At 34.7% G+C, this 27,672-nt stretch overlaps 3 protein-coding genes and 4 non-coding genes across 11 annotated transcripts in view; 1 reads left to right on the plus strand and 6 right to left on the minus strand.

Moving 5' to 3' along the window:
- Nucleotides 1-1,323: 1,323 nt before the first annotated feature.
- On the minus strand, nucleotides 1,324-17,751 carry allc (allantoicase). 2 transcript variants are annotated; one of them, NM_001002716.2, is given in 11 exon segments: nucleotides 1,339-1,992; nucleotides 2,088-2,215; nucleotides 7,038-7,146; nucleotides 7,221-7,294; nucleotides 7,637-7,792; nucleotides 12,884-13,016; nucleotides 13,114-13,193; nucleotides 14,910-15,029; nucleotides 15,363-15,450; nucleotides 15,524-15,574; nucleotides 16,713-16,863. In NM_001002716.2, coding segments are annotated over 11 exon segments (1,188 nt in total). In that variant the 5' UTR covers nucleotides 16,803-16,863; the 3' UTR covers nucleotides 1,339-1,833.
- Nucleotides 17,752-18,330: 579 nt separating this feature from the next.
- On the minus strand, nucleotides 18,331-23,149 carry rps7 (ribosomal protein S7). The gene is made up of 7 exons (NM_200752.1): nucleotides 23,142-23,149; nucleotides 22,328-22,411; nucleotides 22,159-22,230; nucleotides 20,443-20,586; nucleotides 19,693-19,757; nucleotides 18,903-19,053; nucleotides 18,331-18,442 (listed from the first exon to the last, which is right to left on the minus strand). The coding sequence occupies exons 2-7, from the start codon at nucleotides 22,400-22,402 to the stop codon at nucleotides 18,365-18,367; spliced, it is 585 nt and encodes a 194-aa protein (NP_957046.1). The 5' UTR covers nucleotides 22,403-22,411; nucleotides 23,142-23,149; the 3' UTR covers nucleotides 18,331-18,364.
- LOC137488755 (small nucleolar RNA SNORA73 family) lies at nucleotides 18,642-18,862 on the minus strand. Its single transcript, XR_011007937.1, has one exon. It is a non-coding gene; the product is annotated as a small nucleolar RNA SNORA73 family (small nucleolar RNA).
- Nucleotides 19,186-19,406, minus strand: LOC137488756 (small nucleolar RNA SNORA73 family). Its single transcript, XR_011007938.1, has one exon. It is a non-coding gene; the product is annotated as a small nucleolar RNA SNORA73 family (small nucleolar RNA).
- LOC137488758 (small nucleolar RNA SNORA73 family) lies at nucleotides 19,844-20,063 on the minus strand. Its single transcript, XR_011007940.1, has one exon. It is a non-coding gene; the product is annotated as a small nucleolar RNA SNORA73 family (small nucleolar RNA).
- On the minus strand, nucleotides 20,666-20,886 carry LOC137488757 (small nucleolar RNA SNORA73 family). The gene has a single exon (XR_011007939.1). It is a non-coding gene; the product is annotated as a small nucleolar RNA SNORA73 family (small nucleolar RNA).
- Nucleotides 23,150-24,837: 1,688 nt separating the features above from the next.
- Nucleotides 24,838-27,672, plus strand: part of rnaseh1 (ribonuclease H1) — a 6,987-nt gene continuing 4,152 nt past the window's right edge. For 2 of the 4 annotated variants that reach the window (XR_012395465.1, NM_001285828.1), the window contains exons 1-4: nucleotides 24,838-24,868; nucleotides 25,051-25,143; nucleotides 25,236-25,360; nucleotides 27,080-27,265. Coding sequence is in view for 2 of the 4 variants with exons in the window: in NM_001285828.1 (NP_001272757.1) it covers nucleotides 25,076-25,143; nucleotides 25,236-25,360; nucleotides 27,080-27,265 (379 nt within the window). In the remaining 2 variants the exon portion in view is untranslated. Of the gene's footprint in view, nucleotides 25,144-25,235; nucleotides 25,361-27,079; nucleotides 27,266-27,672 lie in introns of all 4 variants that reach the window. The other 2 variants (NM_001002659.2, XR_012395464.1) reach the window with 2 other exon arrangements.

A 27,672-nucleotide genomic window follows, 5' to 3' on the forward strand; every position in this document is an offset into this window, starting at 1 on the left:
GGGGTGTACGTTATGCTTAGCACTGTCTCATGTTTGCTGAAAGTTTAAAGCAGTGAAGAGCTGAATAAAAAAACAACAATAAAAAAATATTAATTATCATTATTACAGTTATTATTTAAAAAAATTGTATAATTAATTAAATTAATAACAATGAAGCTTAATATTAATAACAACTTAATTTTTAAAAAGTGTCTTTAAAAGTAGCAATTTAGGGCACTTTACAGACATAAAATGTGCATCAGAACACAAAAAATTTAATAACAGAAAACAGTATGAAATAGTGAAAAGCTGAATGAAAATACATTATGAGTATTGTTGTTTATATTGTAGTATTTCTATTATTAATTTATTTAACAATTAATAATTATTTTACAATTATTATTTTAATAATAAAGTTTTTATTGTTGTTATTATAAAAAGTTATCTCAAATTATCTTATTATAAAAGTATTATCTTGAAATATTATAAACTACTACGTCTTGAATAGGGAAAGTTTGAAGCAATGAAAATTTTCATTGAAAAAAAATATTTTTTAAAATATCTATTTTAATTGGAGGAAAAATTATAAGCACAAAACCTGAAAAAAATATTGTAATTCTTTTTACAATATTTTTGCCTAAATTTAATTGTTTTATCTTTCAATTTCTAAATATGTTCGGTGACTAAAATAGTATTTTAATAAATATATATGTTTAATAAATCTGCTTTGTTTAAATGCACTAAAATGCATTGCCTATATTCACTGAGAAATGGAGTAAAATATTCATTTTCAAAATGGGCTGTACTCAATTATGCTAAGCACTGTATATGGAGGCAGTAAAAATGGGTTAACTTGAAACTGTATTACTGCTTCAATCAACTTGTTGAACCAAAATTGTCATCCCCTTTTTGATAGTCCAAGCGTGTGCAAGCTCTTTTAGGTCAAGATTAATTCAGTACAGGTGTTACAGGGAACGATTCAGGGAAATTGTTTTTACCAACTGTGATCAGATTGTATAACCAAAGTCATACTAGATGAATTATGTTGTAACTATAACTGTAATAGCATTAATACTGTAGATATGGACTAGTGTCTACTCATTGTCTACTCATTGTTTGAAACTGGGGTGTGCCATATGAATGAAATTGTATTAATATTATAGACTTTTTATATATGTAATTTATTTTATTTATCTTATAGTATGGAAAGCTCTGCTGTGACATGTAAATATCCCTTTGGGTATTTATTTAATTAATAATAATAATAATAATAAGTTGCATTAAAAGTAGAAATTGCACTTTCAAAACAATGTTTATATAAAAAATAACAAAGTGGAAAATATATCAGGGAAAGGTGAGTTGGGTTTTTCTTTTATTGTTCATTTATGACAGTGTTGTGACAATAAATTCACAAACTGTACCACAGCAAGGCTTATTAGGTAAGTGCAAAGTTTAATCTTGAAACATGGTGTCTCCAGAGATGTTATTGAAGGAACTGTTCACTTAAAAATTAACATTCACTCATCCTCAAGTTGCTCCAACCATTTATGACTTTCTTTTTTATTCTGGTGAACTCAAATGAAGATATTTTGAAGAATATTCAAAGTAGAGAGCCACTGACATCCCTAGTAGAACAAACATAATATGGAAGTCGATGGTTACCAATTTCTAACTTCTTCATTTTTGTCCAACAACAAAAAAAGAAACTCAAGCGTGTTTAAAACAAGTGGAGCTTAAAAAAATTAGGAGAATTTGAATTTTTGGGTGAATGATCCCTTTAAAACACAATTACATGCTTTAATCTGTTATAAAGCAGTAAGTGTCATTGAATCTTGAGGATATTTTAACTGTGTGTTACAGTTTAGAGATCATCTGATGACTGGACACCGGTCGGCCCCAGATTCTGAGTCTGCTGATGCCTCCATCAGGAGCAATGACCATCCGCACATGAGACACAGGCCCACAATGCACCAGTGATGGCCCAGAAAACACATGCCTGTGGTGGGCCTTCATCTAAAACAGATAAATCATCTTCACAATTACAGAGAACTGACATGAGTCAAGTTGAAGACAAAGTCAAGAGAAGTTACAGGACAGGCAGTTCTTACTTTTTGAGGAGGAAGTAGAATATTCCACATGGGGCTCCTGTCTGAGCTCCACTGACTCTGAATGAAGCTGTTTTCCTCATCCTCTGTCAAACTACAAGCCTCAATCCTGCAGGAGTCTGGGAAATTGCCTAAGGACAGTGGTTGTTTAAAAAAAAAAACAAAAAAAAAAAAACATTTTAAACAAGAGTAAAAAAGTCTTGGCAAAGTCTTCTTGCAATATACCAAGGAATACATCTTCAGACTTCTTTTTATTTTAGAAATTTGAATTTGACGCTAACAGACACTCTGTTACATACAGATTTATGCACATTTGCACACACCCTAGTCATATATTGTGTAGATCTAAGTGTTCTTAATGCAGATTAGTTGGCTTGTCCAACCACCTGTAGAAAACACTCTTTCCTCTCTGCACCAGGCACTTTATTAGAAACACTTCTTTGTTTTCTATGTTTGCTTGTGTAGCTAAGATGTTTTCTATTGACATTATTCTTCAATGTGCACTGTAAAAAACAACCTATAGAATCTACTCAATAAAACTGAGGTAAGAATTTGCACTTACTTTGTTTGGGTAGATTATAAACTATATATTTATATAAAGAATACCTCAATTTAACAGCTCTGACAAACTGCAAAAAATTAGGTACGGTCTACCTAATATTTTACATTAGATTACATAAATTATTACTTATAATAATTGAGTAACATGAACTCTATGTTAGTAAGCAACAGTCCATCTACTAATTTACTATTATTAATTATTACCCAATAAGAATAATCAAAAATAATTTTTTCATTAAAGGTTGAATTTACTTAAAAATTGTCAGAAGCAGGAGATTGCATCAATTGCTTTTTTATTGACAAAACATTTTTTAAAAACATTTTAAAAATGTAATAAAAAAATGAAAGTACAAAAAAAATGCAAGTACAATAAAGGTACGTTTTTACCAAAAAGTACGTACAAAACACCTTAGCATGAATTTCAGAAGAAATACATTACATAAAGCATTAAACATTCCATATTATGTTTTCCACCCATCTGAACACATTCCAAAATTAAAACTTCAGTGTTTAGATACGTGTGCAACACTTGCAACACAAATGAAAGGAGTCACTGAAATGAGAATAAAAAAAATACAAAAAAAAAAAAACTAAATGAAAAAAATCTCCTTTACCTCAACAGAATGCCATGCCAACATTTCACCAACTTTTATTTTAAACCAAAACAAAAAAATGCTCTTAGATTCAATTTTTAGGAAAATACAACTTCATATAACTTGCATTGCATGCAACTTCTTAAACATTTTGAAAAACATTTGAAAAAACACTAATTAGGTACAAGTGCATTAAATTTTCCCCAACACAACGTCATAAAACATTTTACAAAACTGTAATTGGAACACAATACTATTTACATATAGAACAGTGTCTTTACTGGATGAAGCCAGCTCATTCCAGTAGCTTACACCTGAGGCTTTGGATCTTTTTTAGCAGCTTCATTCCATCAAGTTCCAAAAACAGTTTCTGGAACACTTCAAAAGTGTACTTGAGGTTTTTGGCATATTGAAGGTTGAGTGCATAGATAAGTCCCATCAGTAATGTGCATGCTGTGGTTATGTTCCCACAACCGTTCAGCACTCTGCTGCCCTCTATGACGACACACACATCCACTGGGTCCACCTCAGCTGTGGGGTTTTTAATCACTACCAATTTCATTATGTGATTTGTGTGGCCTTCAAGTTCATTCTCCTGTTAAAAAGAAAAAAAAAAGCATTTTTCAGCACTGAACTGAACTAAATCATCGAGAGCATGTTTTAAATGAAGCAAAAGGCCGTCGCTTGGCGCATTCGCTGTTAAATCATTAGCAATGATTGTATTATCCACAGTACTACAGCCGTAAAAATAGTGATCACGTTTAACTAATCTTGCGTTGAGAGAGATTAGGACCGCCTACCTCATTAACATATGTACACAGAAATAAATAAATGTAGAAATGCAGAAATAAATGTAAAAATAAATAAATATAGAAATACAAATAAATGTAGAAATAAACGTAGCATAACACAAATGGTACCAAAATAGCTAAATTAAAAATCACACTTTAACACAAAATTATTAATTTATGTGTTTCTACATTTATTTATTTCATCATTGAATTAATTTATTTATATATACATTTATCTATTTATACATTTATTTATTTATGTATTTCTACATGCATTTATTTATTAATTTATGTATTTTTACATTTATTTATTTCTGCACTTATTCATTTATTTATTTATACTTAGGTAATTTCTGGTCCTCCATATCCGTCCGCATGAACCTTTGTGAAATGTAACCCATACATTAGAGCACTTTCTGTTAGCCATTGCCTTAGCACAGATGTGTTCGCAGATTCCCACATTACATGGGAGTGAGTAAATTATCGTGACCTTTTTATGAATGTGGAGTAATTCTTTAAGCATAATGTTCAATAAGGAAAATTAAACTATGTGTAATCATTTGAATACCTTGAAACTAGGGCTACACGATTTTGAGAAAAAAACCTAATTGCGGTTTTTCTGATAAATATTGTGATTGCAATGCAATTTTCGATTTTGAAGATGCTGGTATAGATTGGTAGTGTTTCCTCTGGATCTGGCCACGGGATGTCGATTTTACATTTAGTACACTTTTGCTTCACGTCGTTCTTCGCGAATCCAAAATAAGTTCAAACTGCTGAAGCATTCACACAAGTGAAGCGTATATCATGTTGTTCTCGAGTGCCATTAAAGATTCATTCAACATGAATGAATCATTTGAGAACGACCATAACCTCAAGTTCAAACACTGGAGTGGAGTAGCTTCGCTGTTTATAAATTTCAGACATTGACAATGATGAAAACTACTATAATTAAGTGATATAGATGTTTATTCACATTAGCAGGTGCGAGTACTGGGCAATTAAAATTTAAATGCTAATTTGACTTACCACAAATTCTAAAATGTGAATCTGTCACTGTGGTGTCGACAACAAAGAGAAGCGCGCAAATTATAATCTTCTGGTTGATTTTAACGTTCCACAACTTAACATTTGCATTCAATATATCAACAAGTCAAATAAAACTTACCTGTAATTCAATTGCCGTTCCACCACGTTGGCAATGACATGGAAAATGGCGACCCCACGATTCCCTCCTGGATGTTGACGCATGCTCAATTAACCAAAGCAAATATTTAAGAGTATACTTTACTCATTTTTTAAGTGTTGCATTTTTTTACTGTTAAAAAATAGATACTGTAGGTAAAATGTACCCATTATGTTGCATTTTAGATGCTAACTCATAAACTTAATTAAACTTTACCTGATTTTCTTGGGTGGTATTTAACACCCCCTTGAGTAATTTTTTACAGTGTGGAAGTGTGCTTCTTTGTGCGATCGTTTTAGAACTTCTGATTCAGTTGGCTATATATGGGAGAAATGACTAGGAATAATAAACAGCAGAAAACGAGAAAACGGTCAAACTACTTGCTCAACAAACAAGTGTTTGCATGACTATGCGAACAAAGTAGAATAATATAATAAGAAAATGTCCATTTTCAACATGAGGCAGCAAAATGAGCTGTTTTTAACATCTAAAAATGAATAGAAGTGGATGAGACCGGAAGTCCCAAGCCAAAAAGAGAATAAGCTACTGTCCATTCTTCATATCTAAAGATTTAAATATTTAATATTTAGTCTTACTTTCTATAGCTATAACATCTATTTCTATATCTAAATTTTCTGTGTTTTTACTTCTTATTATACTCCATTATTTAGATTCTTATTGATATTAGTTTTGTTTTTACGTTTTTTTTAAAGGTTATTATGGGCGGTTGTATAGGCATTCCACTGCATATCACACTGTATGACTGTGTATGTGACAAATCAAATTTTAATTCTAAATAAAAAGCTGTAAACTGCCTCAGTTGCAGTTAAAAGAAAAGTTGGCACACATACGTAAAAATCTAGAAACAAATTATTCTCTACACAAAAATCTATAGACTTTTACTTGATTCCAAAGTGCTGTTTTTTTAACAGGTCGTTTATCTCTTTAAAATTCTCAGATCCTCTGAATTTGTGGGTTTAAATAAAATGTTAAAAATTGTTTTACTGTTTACCAAAAAAAATTCTTCCAAATTTCAAATAAGAATGTTGTCATATTTAGACCGTTGATTTAGAAAATGACAATTGGTGAAAATAACAAATTTTTATTATAGTAGAAAAACAGGGTTATTCCCTCAAATGTGGATTTCTTAACCCTTCTGAGCTGAAAACATTGGTATTGTGTACATTATATAAGCACGTTTGATACCTTTATATTTACTGCCACAAAATTCTCTAAATGTCAGCACTTTTTTGAAAAAAATGTCTCTTATGTTTAACACAATTGAATGTTTACATCCAAGCATAATTGTAAAGTGCTCAGCATATGAGTACACCCCTCATCAATCTTTGAAATTCATATTTTAATATGAAGCTATGCAATATTATATTTGTGCATATACATTAGATTAGTCAGTATTAAAGCAAAATCTGGAGCTTATCTAACAAAATAACTTACGATAACGGTCCAAAAACCAGTACATCCAAATTTAAATAAAAAAATATTAAATACAAATTTAAAACAGAGGAAAAAACAAGAAAAGAAATTAGTTTTTTTAATTTAGTTGAAATATTATGGGTTAAATTTTTTATTTTTTTATTTTTGAATTCATAAATTTAATTGTTTTATCGTTCTACTTCTAAATATGTTTGGTGACTAAAATATTATTTTAATAAATATCTGTGAAATAAATCTGTTTTGTTTAAATGCACCAAAATACATTGCCTATATTCACTGAGAAATGGATGACGATATTCATTTTCAAAATAGGCTGTACTCACTTATGCTGAGCACTATACGTACAATATATAAAACGTTTTATTACCTTTAAAATGGTTGGTGTCCAGCTCAATTTTACTTATAATGCCAGGATGGCCTAATCTGAAAATGGCCCACTCACTCCCTGGCACTTGCAATATGCCGTTCTCATCCTCCTGAAAAACAAAAGAGGATGGGATGGTTTAATCGATCTCTGTGATGTTTCCTAAAATGATAAGAGTGCTTTTACCTTTAAAACTCTGGGCCGATCAAGACGTCTGGCCGTCTCCCACCCATCACCCATGTTTTCAGCCATTCCCAGACCTACAGAAATGCATACATTTACACAATCACAAAATGCTGATCAAGACCTCATGAAAATCTCTCATGCTACTTTATTATCTTCTACAAAGAGTTATCTACTAGACCATAACTAATTTATTGGGTAGAGGATTTAGGTTGTCCCATCTCAGGATGTTATTAAAGATGAAGTCTGGGAAACAGTCCAAACAGTTTTTATGATACGCCTGATTGAAAGCATAGATTGTTGTCTGTAAAGCAGTCTGCATCGTGGATGATTTTCTTGGCTCAGTTGAATAAAATGTAATAAAATATAATGCCTTTCTGAGATGTTTTCTAAAATTTGAGTGCAAAGGAATTGCTCACCAATCATATTGCGTGGGTGCCCATAGTGGGCATCGCTGAAGCCAACACATACGCCACCATTGACCAAGGCTACGAGATCCACCAAGTCTTGACCAAACACACTGGACCAGTCCTTCTTCCCAATGCCATAAACCTTTAGTCTTGCAATGCCACCATCTGCCAACATTGAGCAGATCTTTAAAGTTGAAGTGTATAATTTTTACGTTGGCTGCTTTTTTATAAACATGACAATAAAATCTATGAATATTTATTAATAAAAAGTTTGTTATATATATTTTTATATATATATAAGTTTTTATATATATATTTGACACTTTGTTGTGTAATATTCGCTTCCCAATCTGAATTTAAAAACTAGTTTAAAACCCTAATCACAAACAACTTCACAAAAATATCACACACTATATATATATATATATATAGTTTTTTTTTTTGTTTTTTTTTTTAAGATTTCCAGGACATAGACTATATGGAATAGCCTATATATATATATATATATATATATATATATATATATATATATATATATATATATATATATATATATATATATATATATATATATATATATATATATATATATATATATATGTATATTATTATTATTATTATTATTATTATTAATTATTAGTTTTTTTTTGTGTAATATTCGCTTCCCAATCTGAATTTAAAAACTAGTTTAAAACCCTAATCACAAACAACTTCACAAAAATGTCACACACAACTTCAGAAAATGTAGGTGTCATTAGAGGCAGGAAACACACTCTCATGAGTTTTGGAAAATGGAATTATTTATGTGATTTGTATGACTCTCTTTATGAATCAGAAATGAAGTCCTTGTGGCAGTCTGATCAATCAGATATATTACATAGTGGACATTGTGCGCATGCTTTCTGTGAGATTTAGGGGTGGGGCAAGTGAAGACATTCCCACATAGCAAAATATTTCTGGCCCAGCTCTGGCCCACACAATCAGCCTTTTCTTTGCCTCATATGCCGCAGTGAATTACAGTACATGACTGGACCAGGTCTAGCTTCCAGACAAGGGCCAAACACAGACCATATCTGGGCCAAGTCTCAGCCAAATTAATAACCCATAACTGAGCCTGAACTGGGCCAGATATGTTATTGTGTCATGAAAACAATGACATTAATAAACCTACTGTATGAATCATTGCGATTTAGGTGTGCTATGGGTGTGCTTTTTCTCAAAGCGACCTGATTGTTAGAATTTCTTTTCCTTATTTGAAAATTAAAAAAGACAATTTTAAATGTGGGTCAAGATAGGCCAAACTTACATGGCACACAAATCAATTGATAACATCTGTGCCAAATACTACATTTTACATCAGGCCCAAGTATTGTGTGCCCCCTTAAAGACCGTGCCACCTCTGCCAAACCAGGACCATGTTTGGCCCACATGCTGTATGCTAGTGCCGGATAAATGCCTACTGTGCCAGATTTATGCCAAATCTAGGCCAGAATTCTTTGCTATCTGGGTTAATAACTGTGAGGGGTATGTTTTGGAGTGGAGTAGGTGAAGATGTTAATAACACACAATGTAATGGGGTATTGAATAAATACTACAAATAATTCTAATTTCTAGAATCAACAGTTTGCATATGCTACAACGTCCACTACGGATTGGAAAGTACATCATTGGACTACACAGCCGATTAAGCAGAGCTCCATTTTGTCAACAACATCTCATTTTGGCATCCTGTGTTGTTCAATAGGATCTCTGATCTCAAGTTTCGCTTCTACTACAAGTTACACCTTCTCTTGCAGTCTGCAGACAGACCCTACTCGTCCTCACTTTCAATAAGCGATCTGTCAAACTTTCAGTTCAGTTAGCTGTGAAGTGTAGTGTATGGAAAAAAATAGAGCAACCAGCTATCCAATGCAAATTTTAATTGGTTTTGCTCTTTGGGTGGCTCACCATCTTTTTCGCTCCTCATAGTGTGTCCCATGCCGCTATGCAAAAGCAAGGACTAATCAATACATTTAAAGACACTGACAAGAGCTCGAACATCTGATGAAGTCACAAAACCTGGCCTGCAGGTACACATACAGCACAATAATTTTACTTATAATAAAATAACAGACGCCACAAAAGCACAAGCACAAAGTGCCTTGAAATCAGAAGGAATCGATGCACTTCACAGCTTTTAGACACGATATAAATGAAACAGGCCCCTAATAAAATATATTTAAATACATTTAAAAGTAATATTTGTATTAACATAGAAATAAACTCAACTCCTTAAAATAAAGTAAATTAACTATGTGCATAATAATAAAAGTTAATCAACTTACACCCGGTTTACTTTCTTTATTAAGTAGTCATCTTGTTGCTAATAAGGCAACAGTTTACTTTTTAGGTTAGGGAACTATGCTTTCTTACAGTGAACTCTCCTTGCTAAAAAAAGAAACTATATCACAGACATCACGTTGATTTCCATTACAAATACCAGTAGAAACCTTACAAACTATCTAATTTTAAGCAGTAAAACCAGTTTATTTAAATGGTTTCTTGTATATTTAATGGTTTTAACATGCCACCAAAGCAAACCTTTTTAAAATACCAGTAGCGAACCACAGGACTATTATAGTTCCATCAAAATCAATATAATTCCCATTATAACCGTTAAGACAATTACAAATTTGATGATGGTTTCTATTGGGGCAGCTGCGGTCAAATAGTTAAAGAGTTGGACTTGTGAACACAAGGTCGCAGGTTCAAGTCCAAGGCACCAGTAGGGATTGTATGTGAATAACAGCGCTCACAACCCCCAACCAGGCCACTGCACACTAGGTTTGTTTTCACTGCTGCAGTTGGATAGATCAGATTTAGAACACAAATTCCAAGTACTGGTCACCACATGTCATGGTTTTCTTACTTTGGGGGGGTTTGTTCGTAGTTTTTTAGTTTGGTTTTTCAGCAGAACATACAGATGACATTGTAAAATGTGATTAGTTACATGATTAACGCATTGTAACTTGGAACTGTTAAGTTGACTTTCATGCACATAGTTTATTTGTTTATTCATTTTAAGGCAATGGGTTTACTAACTTTAAGTAAAGTCAATTAATTGCTTATTACAGTGCATTTATCCTAAAACCTCCAGCAAGTCAAACCATACTGGAGACATGCTAATACATGCTAGTATTGAGTTACACAAACCGTGTTGTTTTCTGAGACATTTATCATTCCATGATACATATGTTTCCAAAAATGTAAGCTGTAAGTACACTTAGTTGTATGTGTGTGAAACAGTCGCCAATGCATACATCAGTGACTGAAGTGTTCAGAGAGTAAAAGAATAGTGTTTCTGTTTTTCCTTGCTGAGTGCTCCAGAGGTTAAAGGTGACAGTTTTCTCTGGATCTGGCTTTGGGTCGGACTTGGACCAAGAAAATCCCTACCACTGAGTCCATGAATACAAAACACACCAAACAAAGAGAGAAAGCTAAAGAAACAAGTAGATGCATTACTAAAGGAATCACAAACCCTGTGCCATAATCATTTTTATCACTTGACTATTAAATTACTCACAGAAATGCTTTAGCGATAAATGCACACACACACACTGACATTTCAAGTGAACAAAAAAATATAAAAGCCACAACCAAATAAGTCCTAATTAGACTTCTGAGGTTCATTCATTCATTCATTTTCTTTTCAGCCTAGTCCCTTTATTACTCAGGGGTCACCACACCAGAATGAACCGCCAACTTATTCAGCATAAGTTTTATGCAGCGAATAAAAATCCAGCTGCAACCCAACACCGGGAAACACCCATACACTCTTACATTCACACATATACACTATGGCCAATTTAGCTTATTCAATTCACCTATAGCGTATATGTTTGGACTTTGGGGGGAAACCAGAGCACCTGGAGCAAACCCATGCCAACACAACGAGAACATGCAAACTCCACACAGAAATGCCAACTGACCCAGCAACCTTCTTGCTGTGAGGTGATTGTTCTACCCACTGCACCACAGTGCTGCCCCTTCTGAGGTGCATGAACTTACAATTAACAAATTGTCCTGTGAACTTTCATGATTAAATATGAAAATGTGAACTGAAAACTGAAGTCTTATCAAATAATCTCACTACTTCTTAGCAAACTATGCTATGAGGGGTTCATTTCGCATCTCTAAATTTTGTTTTCTTTTTCCATCAAAAAACTAATTGCTCTACCTTCTGATAAGCAATAACTGAAGATAGAGGTCATGTGTTTTACTCTATGTTTTCACTGCAGTTTACTGCAGTTTTATTCATTGTATATTTGGAAACACATTTAAAATAAAAAAGAATCAAAATAAAATTGATTGAAATTTGTGTGCTGATTATTGTTGGTAACAACAAAGTTAATATTTTGGAAACAAACTTTGTGGGGTGAATGAAAAGCCTATTGATTATTGAGGTTTCTAACAATGATAGAAACAATGAAAAATTTATATTTGAAAAATTCACGTTCTGTACAGCCATGTGGAATTGCAGAGAGCAATAATGAAAGTACCAATAATTCACTGTCTTTTATTTTGTTTTCTGCAATTCAGACATTTTTGGACATATCATACTTTTGACTTTGATAAAAATAACAAAATGCTTAAACCACTAAAACGTTTGCCCATGAGTTAATGCTACCAACTTGCTAAATGTGAAACATACTAGAAACGTCCTAGCAACAACATTCAACCTGTTTAGCTAATATGCTAAACAAGCTAGAAACAATACAAAAATGCTAACAAGGTAGACATTATTTATGTTAGCAACAGTCAACTACTGTACATGTCAAAACAATGATAGCATGCCATCAACATGTAAACCTAAATATATGTCAAGTAAGCATAGTGTTAATTCATTCATTCATTTTCTTGTCGGCTTAGTCCCTTTATTAATCCAGGGTCGCCACAGCGGAATGAACCGCCAGCATAGTGTTAAAACATGCTAAAATCTTCTCCCATATGCACCTTCGGCAAGGTAAGAGAAATAAGCGAATAAAACACCACATTAATTATGTAAAAAAACAGAAGCTGCTCTAGTTTTAAAGTGACATGAATAAAAACAAAAAATCATTAGACAAAATAAATGGCACTCTAAGATGCTGCTCTTCTGTAGCATCTCCTCACAGGCTTATTTTATTTTGTATTTTCATGATTGATCACATTCACGTTTTTGTGATTTCATTTATTTTTTGATTGCACACATGATTATTGCTACAGAAGGTGCTTTACCTGGATATATGTTGAAGCGGATATGGGTTACTCTGTGTGGGTAGGAGACACTCAGGTAGTTGTGGCATGTGTCAGAGTACCCCGCCTTCAGCTTTGTCACCGGGACAACTTCCTTCCAGCTGTCTGAGTTAAGCTGTTCAATATAAATTCAGACTGAGCACAGCTGCCACAGAAACACACTCTAGCCTTCATGCATGAAAATCTAGAGCACTGGATGATATTTAACACACCTGAGCCACAGCTTCAAACTGGCTTGGTGAAGCTGCCATGCCGGTACGATCTCCTTCAAGAGCGATCGATGGCATCTGATCTAATTTAGATGCGAGATATATTAGATCTAATTAAAGGGATAGTTCATGTAAAAATAAAAATTGTGCCATAATTTACTCACAATTTATTTTATATATGAGTTTGCTTCTTTTGTTCGAACACAAAAGAAGATATTTTGAAAAATGTTGGAAACCTGTAACCATTGATTTCTTGTTTTCCCTACAGGAGAAACCCAAATTTCTGTCAAACTTTCTTATAATCAACCCTAACTTTTAAAAAAAAGAATGAGTCCCAATTCCATAGAAAAAGTGAAAAATAACAAGTTAAGCGTTTTCTCCCCCATTGAAGTCCATTATAAGGAAAAGGATTAACATGGCTTAATGCAGTGTTTCTCAACCACGTTCCTAGAAGTCCACCCACACGGCATGTTTTGAATGTCTCCTTTGTCTGTCAAACCCATTACAGGTCTTTCAGTCTGTGCTAATGAGCAGATGATCTAAATCACGTATGTTTAGTTAAATAGACATTGAAAATGTGCAGAGCTGGTGGTCCTCCTGGAACATGGTTGAGGAAGACTGGCTTAATGAAGTTTAACAACAAGCAGGGAATATCTAATTTCTATCAAATTTTACTCATGATGACAAACACTTTCTGATATCAAAAGAATAAGCTCTAATTTTAGTGAGTGTAAATTATCACGTTATGCGTTTTTCCCTATTCAAGTTTATTATAATTGTTTAACATGGCTTAACATACTTCAACAAGTGGGGCACTTCAAAAATCTATGAAATTTTACTTGTAATTAACACTAATACTTTCAAGCCCTGATTCTGTGGATGAAGTGAACAGTGTCACGTTATCCCAATTGAATTCTATTATAAGAGCTTAATGTGGTTTAACTTAACAACATCCAGAGACAAACAAGTTTCTATAAAAATCTACTTCTTAAAAAAACAAGCTTTTATTTTAGTATATCAAGTGTACAATATCACTTTAAGCATTCTCCCTAAAAGTCTTTTATAAGGAAACCTACCTTACGTACCTTAACAGTGACCAGAAAAACCCAAATTTCTGTCAAAATTTACTTGTGATTAAAACTTTTGTTGAAAGAATGGGCCCCAAGTAGATAAAGTGAACAACATCATGTTAAGCAGTTTCTCCCCCATTGAAATCCATAATAAGAAAAGGCTTAACGTAACTTTACAACAACCAAAGGAAACCATTATTCAAAAGACTGTTCATAAAATCAATTATTAATTTATAATAGATTATAATATTTAGATTTTATAGATTTATAATAGACTTGCAGTCAAAAAATGTGCTTGTGCATCTTGACATCCTAATCACAAGTAAAATTTTATATAAATTAGATTTTCCCTGCTTGTTGTTAAGGTACATTAAGCCACGTTAAGTTTTTTCTCTTTACAATGGCTTTCAAAGGGGGAGAAAATGCTTAAGGTGATGTTTTTCACTTTACCTATGGAATTGGGACTCTTTTTTTATATAAAAGTTAGGGTTAATTAAAAGAAACGTCCACAGAAATTTGGGTTTCTCTGGTTGATGTTTAGACCACGAATGTCCCCAATGGTTGCGGGATTTCAGCTTTGTCCAAAATATCTTCTTTAGTTTTTAACAAAATAAAGAAACCCTACAAAGGCTGGGAAGCATTGAGTGAGCAAAAGCTACATTTTGGGGTGATTTTTCGGTCGGACTATCCCTTTAAGGTAATCTGTGAGGCCGTCTTCAGTATACCTACCAAGACACGTGGCTTGAATGGAGGCAAATGGGGCATAGTTCCCTGTAAAGAAGGATGTGTCCACATCAAATCCATGAATTATTCCTGGAACTCCTAACTGCACAATGCACCAGTCATGACCTTTAAATGCAAGACATATACATCTTTCATGAGATCACCAAATCAGTTGTAAGAACAGACAGAGCACTATTTGGGATTACAAAACATGCCCTGAAAGCTTGATCAGACGAGGAAGCGTCTTAATATTGCGATACATCTTTCTTACATGCGTTCTTTGTACAGATGTTCAGAGAGGCTGGATGGATGAGAGAAGGAACTAGCCTGCAGCTATTCTGCTCTAACTCATTCAGGCTCAGTGGAGCTGGAGCTCATTAGAGAGAAATGAGGAACACACAGAGACCTATTTCACACTTTTAGAGGCGAACACTCGGCTTTGATTTGTGAAACTAATACCTGGAATTCTTTTTCTCCTGGTTTCCCAGCCATCCATCCATTTCCCGAATTCAGTAAATGCAGAGGCTATGAATTCAGGAGGATCTCTCTTCGGGTAAACAACATATTTTAATGACAGATAATACTCTAAAAACATGAATATTACTAGATAAGCATTTTACCTTCAAAAGATTTCTAGCAGGGGCAAACCATTCATCTGTGGCAAATATCACCTTTAAAAAAGACAATGTTAGTAGGCTACTTTTTTTATTTCAGTCACCAAAGACAAAAATATCAGCACATTTTAAATCTTGGTAACACTTTACAATAAGATTATATTAATGCATTTACTCACATAAATAACCAACATTATGTACACATCTTTGTTAGCGTAAATGAAAATACAGTAATTAAGTTTGTTAATGCTAACTCACAGTGGATGGGACATTCTACCAGAAACGTACATTTCCACTAATAAAAAAATGAGACAGGGCCTGACTTAAGCTTGTCGTAATCAAAAATAATAATAATAAAAATACATAAACAAGCATAACATCATATAATTCAATGATAGAACGCATTGTTACTTTCTAGTCATAACGTGTATTGCACACATTAATGCAAATTTGACAGGACTGATAGAAACATATGGCCAATTGTAAATTTATTTGTATTATAAACTTGTAGTATTTATTTGTAGAATATATTTATAATGTCATGCTTTTAATCAATTGATGTAAATGATAACAACTTAAACTTGCTATTTCTGAAGTCTTTTTATTTTTAAATAGCAGTTTAAAACTAATAGCTGCAGGTTCAATTGGGCTGTGGACAAGGGCAATAACAGGGTTTGTACATTTGTAAAGTGTTTTTTAATAAAGAAATTTGAGAAGCAAATGAATGACATATTCTTTTACAGAACTGAACCAACCAGAAATCAACCAACCATCTCATTTTAGAAATAAAATACTTTTAATTCACTGTATTTGTTTTTATTTCAGGGACAGACAATATACTTTTTTTGGGTAGAAATAGGCTATTTAAAACTACTTTTAACTAATGTAATAAATTATTCATTCTTAGTAAATACATTAAAAGGATACTTCAACCAGAAAGTTTTTTTTTCATTCTTTACTCGAGTTTCTTTGTTCTGTTGAACAAAAATGACGTTAATTTGAAAAACTGATAACCTGTAACTTGACTTGCTTCGTGTTCAACAAAACAAAAAATAAATTAAAACAGGTTGAAACAAAGGCGAGTAAATGAAAACCATTTTTTTTGGATGAAATATCCCGTAAAATAACGGGACATTAATGTAAACTGCGACCAAAATCTTAAATAAGGCAACAGATATTAAACGTTTCTTTTTACCTTTCCTCCAGCTGTTTCGCACGCGAGGTTGTTGAACTGTAAGAAATGTGGTTGACTCCTGGTCTCCTTCTGCACCTGTCGTTTTGCCATGATTATAGTGATTTAATATTTTCTTGCTTGATTTTAATTCAGCTCTCGTTTAATATTATAAGCACCCAAGCAGCCAGATGAAGATCTGAGATGTAACAGGCTGACAAACTATGATCTTTAACTACCCACTCCAAAACAAACTGTTTAACAGAGCAAAGTCCTTTATCGTTATCAACACCAGTCATAATATTATTATAGCCTGGTACAGAATGAACTGTCTTTTCCATCATTCAAACAGGGCTTGTTTCTAATAACGATTTGAATAATTTGTCGATCTTGTAAAACTTCTGCAAGATGTTTCATGGTATTCTTTTTTTCATGGTAGCAAAATATCACATTACTACCAAAAACAGCTCTGCAGAAAAGCAGCGCCCTCTGTTGAGCTGTAACTCGTTTTGAATTTCTTTTTTAATTAAAAAAAACATACCCACGCATTAAAGGCTATCAAGTCCAAAAACCAACTAGTAACTGCTAGCAGAATTTACATCTTATTTTTATCTGATTACCTCTAATTCCAGTATATTGATTTATAAATTAATATAGAGTCTGATATAAATGATTTAAAACCAATCTTTACCCCAGCTGGCCTGCCCTTATTCATACCATTTGCCGTGGATTACAGGTCTTATGATCTGGGTAAATGACATAAGAGAATTACTAAAAATTAACAATTTACCAGTCATTGTGTCCTCATGACACATGGCTCTTTGAACCCCCATCACCATTGGGTTATTTATAGCTTTTATTGTGCAAGAGTAAACAAAACCCAAATACATAATTGTGCAGCTAATTAGGGCATACTCACACTATGTACAGTTGCCCTGAACCATTCCAAAGCACAATGGTCCCCCTTCCCAACTCCCCTGATGGCCCACTCACATTACATTCGGGCCTGGGAACTCTAACGTCATCGATAATGCACTTTCCAGCAAGCCCTCTCGCTCAGCACACAGTGGACATTACTTTAGTCGCTTGGGATGTAGTGACACGCAGTCAAATGAACAGATCTGCCTCTTTTGACGCTCAAAAGTCCTCATGCTGCAGTAATTAGGAGGTTTGAAGGAGGCTGAAGATGAAGCTATCGTGCAGTCAGGGGTTTAGGTGTTTAATAAACTATGACAGTTTGTATTCATTGAACAGTAAGAATGATTAATTAATCCACATGAAACAGCCCCTTAAAAAGCCACGTCTCACTTTCAGTTTCAGGCTCAGGCACTTTTTGCACTCCCACACACACACAAGCGTACTGCACCAAAGCCAAAGTGAACCACGCTCTGGCCCACCTGTTCCAACCAGGCCAGGCCAAGTGAACCGTGCCTGAGCCCGATTCAGAGCACTCACACCTCGAACGATGCGGGAAACGGGCCTGGGCACGGTTCAGATAGCATAGTGAGAGTACGCCCTTACAAAGTAGATCTACAATATGTAGATAATCATTACAACTTATCATTACGTTTGGTCAGCGTCTTCATGTTCATAAACAAATATAACTTTATATTTCCAAAAATTGAAAACAGACAAGAGGACGTGACAGTAAACAAATTTATTTTGTCATCTGCACTTTACAGTTGAAACTCTGGGAATTCAAATATCACATCCTTTCCTGTGAGCTTCTTGTAGACACCAGCGAATGTCTCAACCTAAAATAAGGCCAAACACACAAAAAAATTAGTTACTTATTTTAAAGACAAAAATATGTTGAAAAATATACACCGAACCTAATGCATGCAATCAATGCACTTAATAGTGCATTAAAAAAATTAAAGCCATCTGAGAATGACTGCACAGATTAAATAAAAATGGTCTTGGTGTAGCAGAAAATACTTCCAGTTTAATATTTAGTGTGCACTGCATGGTTTACCTCCCCAGTAATGGCCCAAAGGGCTCTGGGAAGATGTAGGAATATACAGGACGTAGTCCACACCAGCCAGAGGCCGGGGACAAGCTTGCTATCCAACGTCGTGGAACGGGACTGTACGTCACAACACCGAAGTGCTACGCTCCCATACGCCACATGGACAGAGCCACATGAGAGGCATCTCACGGGATGTCCACGTTGGTTTTCTTACTTTTTGGGTGGAGTGGGGGGATAAAACTCACTTTGTGTTCAACGTTGTTTTGCTGTGCCTTGTCAAGGTGGACCTTGATGAGCCTGCTGCTGTCCAGTTTCACGCGAATCCTTTTACCAACAATCTCGCTGGGAAAGACCAGGTCCTCAAGGATAGCGTCATGCACATTAGTCAGAGTTCGGCTGAAAGAAAAGCAACAGATTATGTGAAAGAGATCACCATTCATCTGCTCAGTGCATGGCAGCTAAGAGATCACCATTCATCTGCTCAGTGCATGGCAGCTTAACTTGTGAAACTCCCTAGATGCAAGTTTTGGTTGTGCACTGCATGGTTTACCTCCCCAGTAATGGCCCAAAGGGCTCTGGGAAGATGTAGGAATATACAGGACGCAGTCCACACCAGCCAGAGACCGGGGACAAGCTTGTTATCCAACGTCATGGAACGGGACTGTACGTCACAACACCGAAGTGCTACGCTCCCATACGCCACACGGACAGAGCCACATGAGAGGCATCTCACAGGATGTCCACGTTGGTTTTCAACAAGGTAACATGTCATTTAGAACACAATAAGCCAGTGGGTTTTCAATATCAATCCACAGGGGCCTCCGACCTGCCATTTATGCATCCCTTTCTTAACACCGGATTCAGATCATCAATTATTTAATAGATCCTTGTCAAAGAGGCATACAAAATGTGCAGGGTGGGGGCTCGAGGATTGAAAGAGAACCAATTTATTAGGCAAACTCGCATTAAAAGAGCAAGCATTACTAACCCTGACTGTGCAAAACAGCTTCCAAAATGCAACAAGACGACATTTACCTCCTGGGACGCTTCTGCTTGTTTTTTGTGCGGCTTTTCCTTGTGGGTTTAGGCAGGATTCTTCTCTGAAAGACAAGATCAAACAGACCATTATCTTTCAAGTCAACGTTAACTCTTTTGCTAAAAACAAGCAACACTGCTGCTGTAAAGGGGCTGTGCACTGCATGGTTTACCTCCCCAGTAATGGCCCAAGGGCTCTGGGAAGATGTAGGAATATACAGGACGCAGTCCACACCAGCCAGAGGCCGGGGACAAGCTTGCTATCCAACGTCATGGAACGGGACTGTACGTCACAACACCGAAGTGCTACGCTCCCATACGCCACACGGACAGAGCCACATGAGAGGCATCTCACAGGATGTCCACGTTGGAAAAATAAAGTAATTCATTCTAAATGCTAAGAGTCAGAGTTAAACACTTTAAAAAGAAATATTTAAAAAAAAAAAAAAAAAAAAAAAAAAAAAAAAAAAAAAATCATTTGCCAGACATTTAGTTCCATCGCTAAGACTTAAACTGTTATTGCTTTGCAGATTTGGCATAAATTTACATTTTAAAATTGACAGGATTTAATTGGACTAATGCCTTTGTGCTGAAGCACAAGAGAATAAAAATGAACCCAGTTAAATCTTTATTTAAAAAAATAAAAATGATTTAAAGCAGTTAAAATTAAATACCAGGAACAGTTTTAGCATCAACAGTGCAACATGAAAAAAAAAATCAATAAATAAATTGTTTTGAAAGGAGTCTTACCTGTGCAATGAACACCACGTGCTTGCCACTGAATTTCTTCTCCAGCTCACGCACAAGCCTCACCTGGATCTTCTGGAAAGATTTCAGCTGGGGCACAGGCACAAAGATGATGATGGCTTTCCTGCTACCACCAACCTCGATTTCCTGACAGAAAGAGGAGTAGAGCTAACTTACAAATGCATACAATCATAAATTCAGCAAGTTAGACAATTTACATTTAAGGTTATGTGCACTGCATGGTTTACCTCCCCAGTAATGGCCCAAAGGGCTCTGGGAAGATGTAGGAATATACAGGACGCAGTCCACACCAGCCAGAGGCCGGGGACAAGCTTGCTATCCAACGTCATGGAACGGGACTGTACGTCACAACACTGAAGTGCTACGCTCCCATACGCCACACGGACAGAGCCACATGAGAGGCATCTCACAGGATGTCCACGTTGGATATGTTAACTGTCAGTTTAAACAGCTGTTACTTTGATACTGAAATTAAAGTGTCCCATTATACTTGTGAATATTTCCTTTATTATTATTATTTTTATTATACCCTTTATTTTACCAGGAAAGACACATTAAGATTAAAAATCTCTTTTACAAGAGTGTCCTTGCCAAGATTAGGCAGTACACAAGTCACAGGAGTCCAACAGACAAAAAACTATTTAAAGTTAACATGAATCACACTGTCAACCATTCAAAACATCTACAAACCTTTAATGGAATGAATTGTTGCTATTGCTAGAGAGAACTAGTTTAGAACACCAATGAGCGGTTAGGAACTCCAGTTTAACTTGTGTAACAAATTTAATTTAGTGCTGGGCGACTAAAGCAAAAATCATGCACGCTGCCATTAAATCGGATTAAGTAACCATTAGAAATTAACTTTATTTTCAGATGGTGCAGCATTTACTACAAGCCATAATTCACAGCACAAAAAAAAAAAAAACATTCATAAAAATCAGATGACTTTAAAATTAAAGATGTGCATGAAAATTGCAGCTTTTGCTGAATAGTCACTGTATTATTATAACTGAGCCCCAATTGTCACTATCATTATAACTGAGCCCCGACTTAATGTCAGCTTATGGTCTGCATTATCTGCCCAAAAGCATTATGCATGACTCAAACATCTTAATTGGCAAGTAAAAAAAAAAAAAAAAAAAAAAAAAAAAAAAAAAAAGTTACTTAAACTTAACGCAACAATGATGAAAAAAAGGACTAAAGCAGAAAAAAGAATCTGCATGTGCACATTTAAAACAGTATTTAAAAGGTTGCATGCAGAATGTACTCCATTTGGATGCATAAGCTCAAGAGCAGGTGTTAAAGAGATGTAAAAAGAAATTGCTAAGTTTTAGAATCTCAGAAATGTGAGATTCATGTTTTACCCTCCACATTAGATGCTCTACTCCAGGGATGTCAAGGTCAGTTTCTGGAGGGCCACAGGCCTGCACAGTTTAGGTTCAACCCTGTTTTAATACATTTACCTGCAGATTTAAAACAAGTCTGAAAGACTTAACTGTTTGATCAGGTGTGTTTAGAGTTAAAGCTAAACTGTGCACAGCTATGATCCTCCAGGAACAGAGTTTAACACCTGTGCTCTATTCTATTGCAAAAAACATACTCTATTGACTTACCAAAAAAGAAAGCTTTAAATAAGTATAATGGGGCACTTTAATAACAATTGCACAAACCTGAAGGAGGATGAAACATGATCTTTACCTTAGCAGCAGTGATGTGGAGCTCCCTCAGCTGAGCCTTCAAATCAGAGTTCATCTCCAGCTCAAGAAGAGCCTGCAAAAAAACAAAACTTGCTGTAAAAATGTTCCAAAAAAGGCTATAGACGCTTGTAGATCACACACGAAAGACTGGAGATTCTGGTAAATGATACCTGGGAAATGCCAGACTCAAACTCATCTGGCTTTTCGCCATTCGGCTTCACTATTTTCGCGCTGGTACTGAACATGGCCTGTGTCTGAAACACACAAATACACTGATTAGAATGACAAAGAGTCACAGTAATTAAGTTGAAGCAAAAGTTCACCAAAGTGAAACTCTCCATCATGTTACTTAAATCAAAATGACCTTCCTTAGCTATTAAAAAAAAAAAAAAGAGGACTCCTAGGAAGTGACAGCTTCAGTCTCGTTTACTTTCAAGTTCTATATTCTTAAGGAATAGCGCGCTGTCAGGTTATACAATGAAAAACGCTTCTATTAGTAATTCGCAAAAAAAAAAAACAACTGTCAAAAGAGTTAAAACCGAACATTAACCTCCGACTTAACTATCCTATCTTGATCTGTCCTCAGTAATTCAAAAGCTGTCGTTAAGCAGTCTTGGCTAACTCCAAGTGTTCCTAGCATGCTGCTAGCATTTACTTACTAATGCAGAATCACTAAAATACATTACAGGCGCGCAACAGTTATACATTTAGACCTTACGTATACATTATTTTACTTGTTAGCATGTCCAAGCCATCCAAGAGCAGCACATGGGCCATGGCAATACTGTAGTACATACACGTCTGCTAGCACATCCTAAATGTGTACATTTCTATGTCTAATACAGCCATCCATCCTCTAACACAGGCGCATCTAACGCATCCCTGTGTAAACATCATTTAAAGCTTAAACAAATAGACGAATGTTACTTATTTTAGACATTTTTGTGTTAAATCCACATAGCTGGGCACATTCAGTAGACTCACCTCTTTCAACGACGGCCTGGGAAGAGGCCGTACTCTCGCGAGAGGCCGGTAAAAGCGCGTTGCCCTGTTGCATGACGGGAACTGCTGAGGGCAGAGAGCGCCTGTTCATAATCAGTTTAGCAGGTCTTTTTATTTCGAATTTAGTTACATCAAATCCCTCCTTTATCTCCTATTGGAACTACCTTCTCATTATGTTAAATGGTCGTATGTTTTGTCACGTCCTCGGTTTTCTTTACAAATAAATCTAAGGAAACATTTGATCAAATAATTCAAATATTTATTTGTTTATTTTTGCAGGAATGTAGACGTGACTTTAACTGGTCTTGCTCTTGAAATTTCTTCTGAATCTGTTGCTCACGTTTGGTATTTGTTTTATTTCGGCTAGAATAAAAACAGTTTAAAAAAACATTTTAAAATAAAAATTATTAGCTCCTTCAAGCTATATTTTTCCCGATAGTCTACAGAACAAACCATCATTGTATAATAACTTGCCAAATTACTCTAACCTGCCTAGTTAACCTACTTAACCTAGTTAAGCATTTAAATGTCACTTTAAGCTGTATAGAAGTGTCTTGAAAAATATCCAGTAAAATATCATTTACTGTCATCATGGCAAAGATAAAATAAATCAGTTATTAGAAATAACTTATTAAAACTATTATGTTTAGAAATGTGTTGAATAAATCTTCTCTCTGTTAAACAGAAATTGGGGGGGGGAAATAAACAGGGGGGCTAATAATTCAGGGGGGCTAACAATTCTGACTTCAACTGTAAATTTATTTATTTATTTGCATATTTATTTATGTTTTATTTCCTAGATGGTTGCGGCTGGAAGGGCATCCGCTGTGTAAAAACGTGCTGGAATAAGTTGGCGGTTCATACCGCTGTGGCGACCCCGGATTAATAAAAAGGGACTAAGCCTAAAAGTAAATGAATGAATGAATGGATTTATGTTTTATTTATGCAAGAATTTATGCATTTATGTACTCATTTAATTAATTGCGTATCTATTTATTAATTGTTTTTGCAGGTTTCGTCCTCCATATTTTGGGAATGTCCTTTTGTTAGATCATTCTAGACTAATGTGAATTTATTATCCTTTTGGTTGTTATTCTAAAGAAAAAGATTCTGTATAAACATGTTATTATTGGAAATGTATAATAAAGTAAACCCCAGTTTAGCATTTTCAGACAAGCAAACTTTACTTAAATACCATTTCAACGTTTATTTACTTAGTCTGTGGTCTAGAAACAGAAAGCTGTTAAACCTCTTAAATGTATGCTTTTAATATTGTGGTTTAATATGTATTTCACTGATAATTGACTAGAAATAAAAATACTGCTCGTTTACCTTGGACTGCATTGTTTGACTCACTAAAATCGGTTCAATCGAGTCATTTATTTCGAACAACGAAACAATCAAACAAAGCCGTTTGTTTGTTTCCCTAAAAAGAGTCGGCTCTTAAGAGTCATATCTTAGTGAATCGATCTGTACTGTATGTTTTCGAATCCCTAAATAGCGGTTTTGTCTTTAGACCACATATTTATATATGGTCTATTACGCCTCTGCTCTGCTAATTAATGACTTAAATATAATGAGATTTAAAAGCTGTTTTTATTGTGTTATCTCAGGGTCTACTCCACTTCAGTTGGTGGCGCAAATGCTCCAAGAAAAAAGCAATAACGCAAGAAGAAGCAGTCGTTTGTCAGCTGACCGCTAGCTTAGAGGTAGGAGGTGCACACATGTTTCAGAAACTCATATCAACTAAATCCATTACGTTTCTGTCAGGTTGATATTATAATGGCTGACATGAAATCCCACGTAAAATGGATGCTATAATGTTTTCTCTGCGCTGAGCAAGAGACCAAGTTATGCTGAGATTGCCTGGCTTTTTGAATGTCGTACGCAGAACTCTATGCAACGCCGCAGAAGAGATGGGCAAGAAGGGAAACTTTTTCTACGCTGTGAGGAAAGGATTTAAACCCGGAGTGTATCAGACATGGTGAGCCTTAAGCTGTGTAGCCATATGCTCTATTTACTAGTATTATTGACGCGTGTTGCATTGCGTGACTATATATCGCATGTTTATTACAGGGAGGAATGTAAACATCAAGTGGATAAATTCCCTTCTGCAAGTTTTAAGAAGTTTGCCTCCGAACAGGATGCTTTGGACTTTGTGAGGAGCCATTCCGATGCATCATCCTCTGCGGGAGCAAATGGTAATATCAAGGCTGTTACTTTTCTTTTAATGACAGATTTACTATACTGAGACAGTTCATAAAAATACATTATAAGGTTTTTTAGGTGTATAAGAAGAAGAATCCAGAAGAGATGGGTGCGACCTACAATCCTTTTAGATAGCAAATGTGTCATATATCAGGAATATCTCATCACAAATATGTATCCACCCTCACAGATATTAAAGTGGCTCATTGTGCTTTATCAGATATGACCTTGTTGTAGTGTGTGAATGTAAAAGCTCTGCAACATTAAAGGTCAAAATGCATGATACATTGAGTTATTGCCTTCCAGTTAAAGAACCTACTCTAATTGCCTGAAACAAGTTGTCAGTAATGACCCGTTTCCACTGAGTGATCCGGTACAGTATGAGTCGGTACGCTTTTATGCCCATTTCCATGATCTAAGTTCAGCTTTTCCTACACAAGCCTATGTATAATTGCAACAAGTTTGGTTTTATTTGGCTGTTTGATACTAAATGTTATCTTTGGCCTCAGATGTTGTAGCTGAGGCCTGGAAGAGTTTTTTAGTTGTCTACATGTCAATGTTTTTGCTGCTAAATGAAGTATTTCATTTCCTCAAATATGTTTTCATTTTTATGGACTCTTTTCACATTTCTGGGTTTCTCAGAAGCGCAAGTCGCCATAATTGGGTTAACCTAGAGAGCAGTGAATGGGAGAGTAGGAATTTCAATTAGCTGAAATAACTTCACAATAATGTTATCACAACTTTCAGAAGAAAAAAAATGTGATAACAGCAGCCAGAGGAGAAAACAATGTAAAATTGACTCTCCCGGCCATAGACGCTGCATTAGAAACTACTTGCTTAAGCGTTAACTATTTTTTTGTAATTTGATTGCAAGATGATAAAATACAAAGTTTAGGTTTATAAATGTACTTGTGTTTATTTAACAATCAAAATATTCAAATATTATTTATGAAGATGATTAATGTTAAATGCGTTATCATCGTCTTGTGGAAAAGGGTCGGTTTACAATATTTTTTATTTAATGTGGACCACATTTAGCATTTTTTGATTGGTTCATCTTTATAGGACTCATGTTAAAGAATCTATTCTAAACATGTCAGAAACATTTGTATTTTCCTATAGAAAAAGCTTTTGTCCATTTCTGATCAATTTCTCGAATTTTATTGGGTATTTTTGTTTTTTATTTTGAGGGGAGGGTCTGTAGACATTCGACAGGTATTCATATGGGTATTTTCTAAACTTTCAATCTAATATTGTAAAATAACTGTGTAGTTTGCATATGAATGGCTATTTTCTTTCGGATATGGATGTTTTGTATTTGCACCTGTATTTAGTGTCTGTAATTGATTTGACAAAAATTGATTCTTGATACCAAGCGTAAACAGGGCCTTCTTTGAAGTGGCTCAACTTACTTAATTAATTACACACAATTTCCTTTAGAATTTTATTAAAAGATTTGGTGATTAATATCATGCCGATGGTCTCTTTAAAATATACATCATAAATTAAAATGGATCAAAATATCTGCATTGACTATTTATAAAGATCATATGAAAAGCTGTAGTCAATCTACATTTTAAACCAACACATGCAAGTAATATTCCATAATTACCAGATAAGTTGTATTCATATACAGTATTGATAGTGTGCTAAAACATTCAGTAATGTACTGCAAGTGATATCTAATTTATATATATTTTTTTGCATTTAAGGATGTGAATTAGAGGTTCTGCCTCCTAGAAATGTGCCTTGTTCCTCAATGGCTGTGTCTTTTGGAAGTAAAAGGACCCATGATGAGACTGAGGATGAAGGACCGTCCTGTCCGAAACGAGTAAAGCTCATTGAGGTCCCACAGCCAAAGACCGGAACAACTAGCAGTGATGGATTTACATACATGGGTAACATTCAGTTGAAAACAGAAGTTTACATGCACTCTAAAAAAAGAAACATAACCATTTTTTTTAATAACATCTGATGGTAAATCATACTAAACGTTTACTATTTTAGCTGTTAGGATTACCTAAATCATTTACATTTGCTAAATACCAGAATAATTAGAAAATAGAAAAGTTTCTAGACAGTCAAAAGTTTACTTACATTTCCTTGGTATTTTTTAGCTTTGCTTTTAAGCTGTATAATATTGGTCAAATGTTTAGGGTATCCTTCCAAAGCTTTTCACAATAGTTTGAATTTTGGCTCATTCCTCCTGACAGAATTGGTGTAACGGAGTCAGATTTGTTGGCTGTCTTGCTCGCACAAGCTTTTTCAACTCTGCCCACACATTTTCTACAGGATTGAGTGCAGG

The sequence above is a fragment of the Danio rerio genome, chromosome 20, assembly GCF_049306965.1.
Source record: "Danio rerio strain Tuebingen ecotype United States chromosome 20, GRCz12tu, whole genome shotgun sequence".
Taxonomy (NCBI): Eukaryota; Metazoa; Chordata; class Actinopteri; order Cypriniformes; family Danionidae; genus Danio; species Danio rerio.

What these genes read in the sequence shown, in the direction of transcription:
- allc (XM_068215415.2), bottom strand. Translation starts at nt 16,802, where the DNA reads ATGGCAAAACGACAGGTGCAGAAGGAGACCAGGAGTCAACCACATTTC. An exon ending in AGTTTGAAGCTGTGGCTCAG is followed by an intron (nt 13,017 to 13,113) that starts GTGTGTTAAATA and finishes TATATTGAACAG; the next exon opens with CTTAACTCAGACAGCTGGAA. An exon ending in GGACACCAACCATTTTAAAG is followed by an intron (nt 2,216 to 7,037) that starts GTAATAAAACGT and finishes CACTGTCCTTAG; the next exon opens with GCAATTTCCCAGACTCCTGC.
- rps7 (NM_200752.1), bottom strand. Translation starts at nt 22,402, where the DNA reads ATGTTCAGTACCAGCGCGAAAATAGTGAAGCCGAATGGCGAAAAGCCA. An exon ending in TCCACATCACTGCTGCTAAG is followed by an intron (nt 20,587 to 22,158) that starts GTAAAGATCATG and finishes TCTTTCTGTCAG; the next exon opens with GAAATCGAGGTTGGTGGTAG. An exon ending in ACGTGGTGTTCATTGCACAG is followed by an intron (nt 19,758 to 20,442) that starts GTAAGACTCCTT and finishes CTTGTCTTTCAG; the next exon opens with AGAAGAATCCTGCCTAAACC.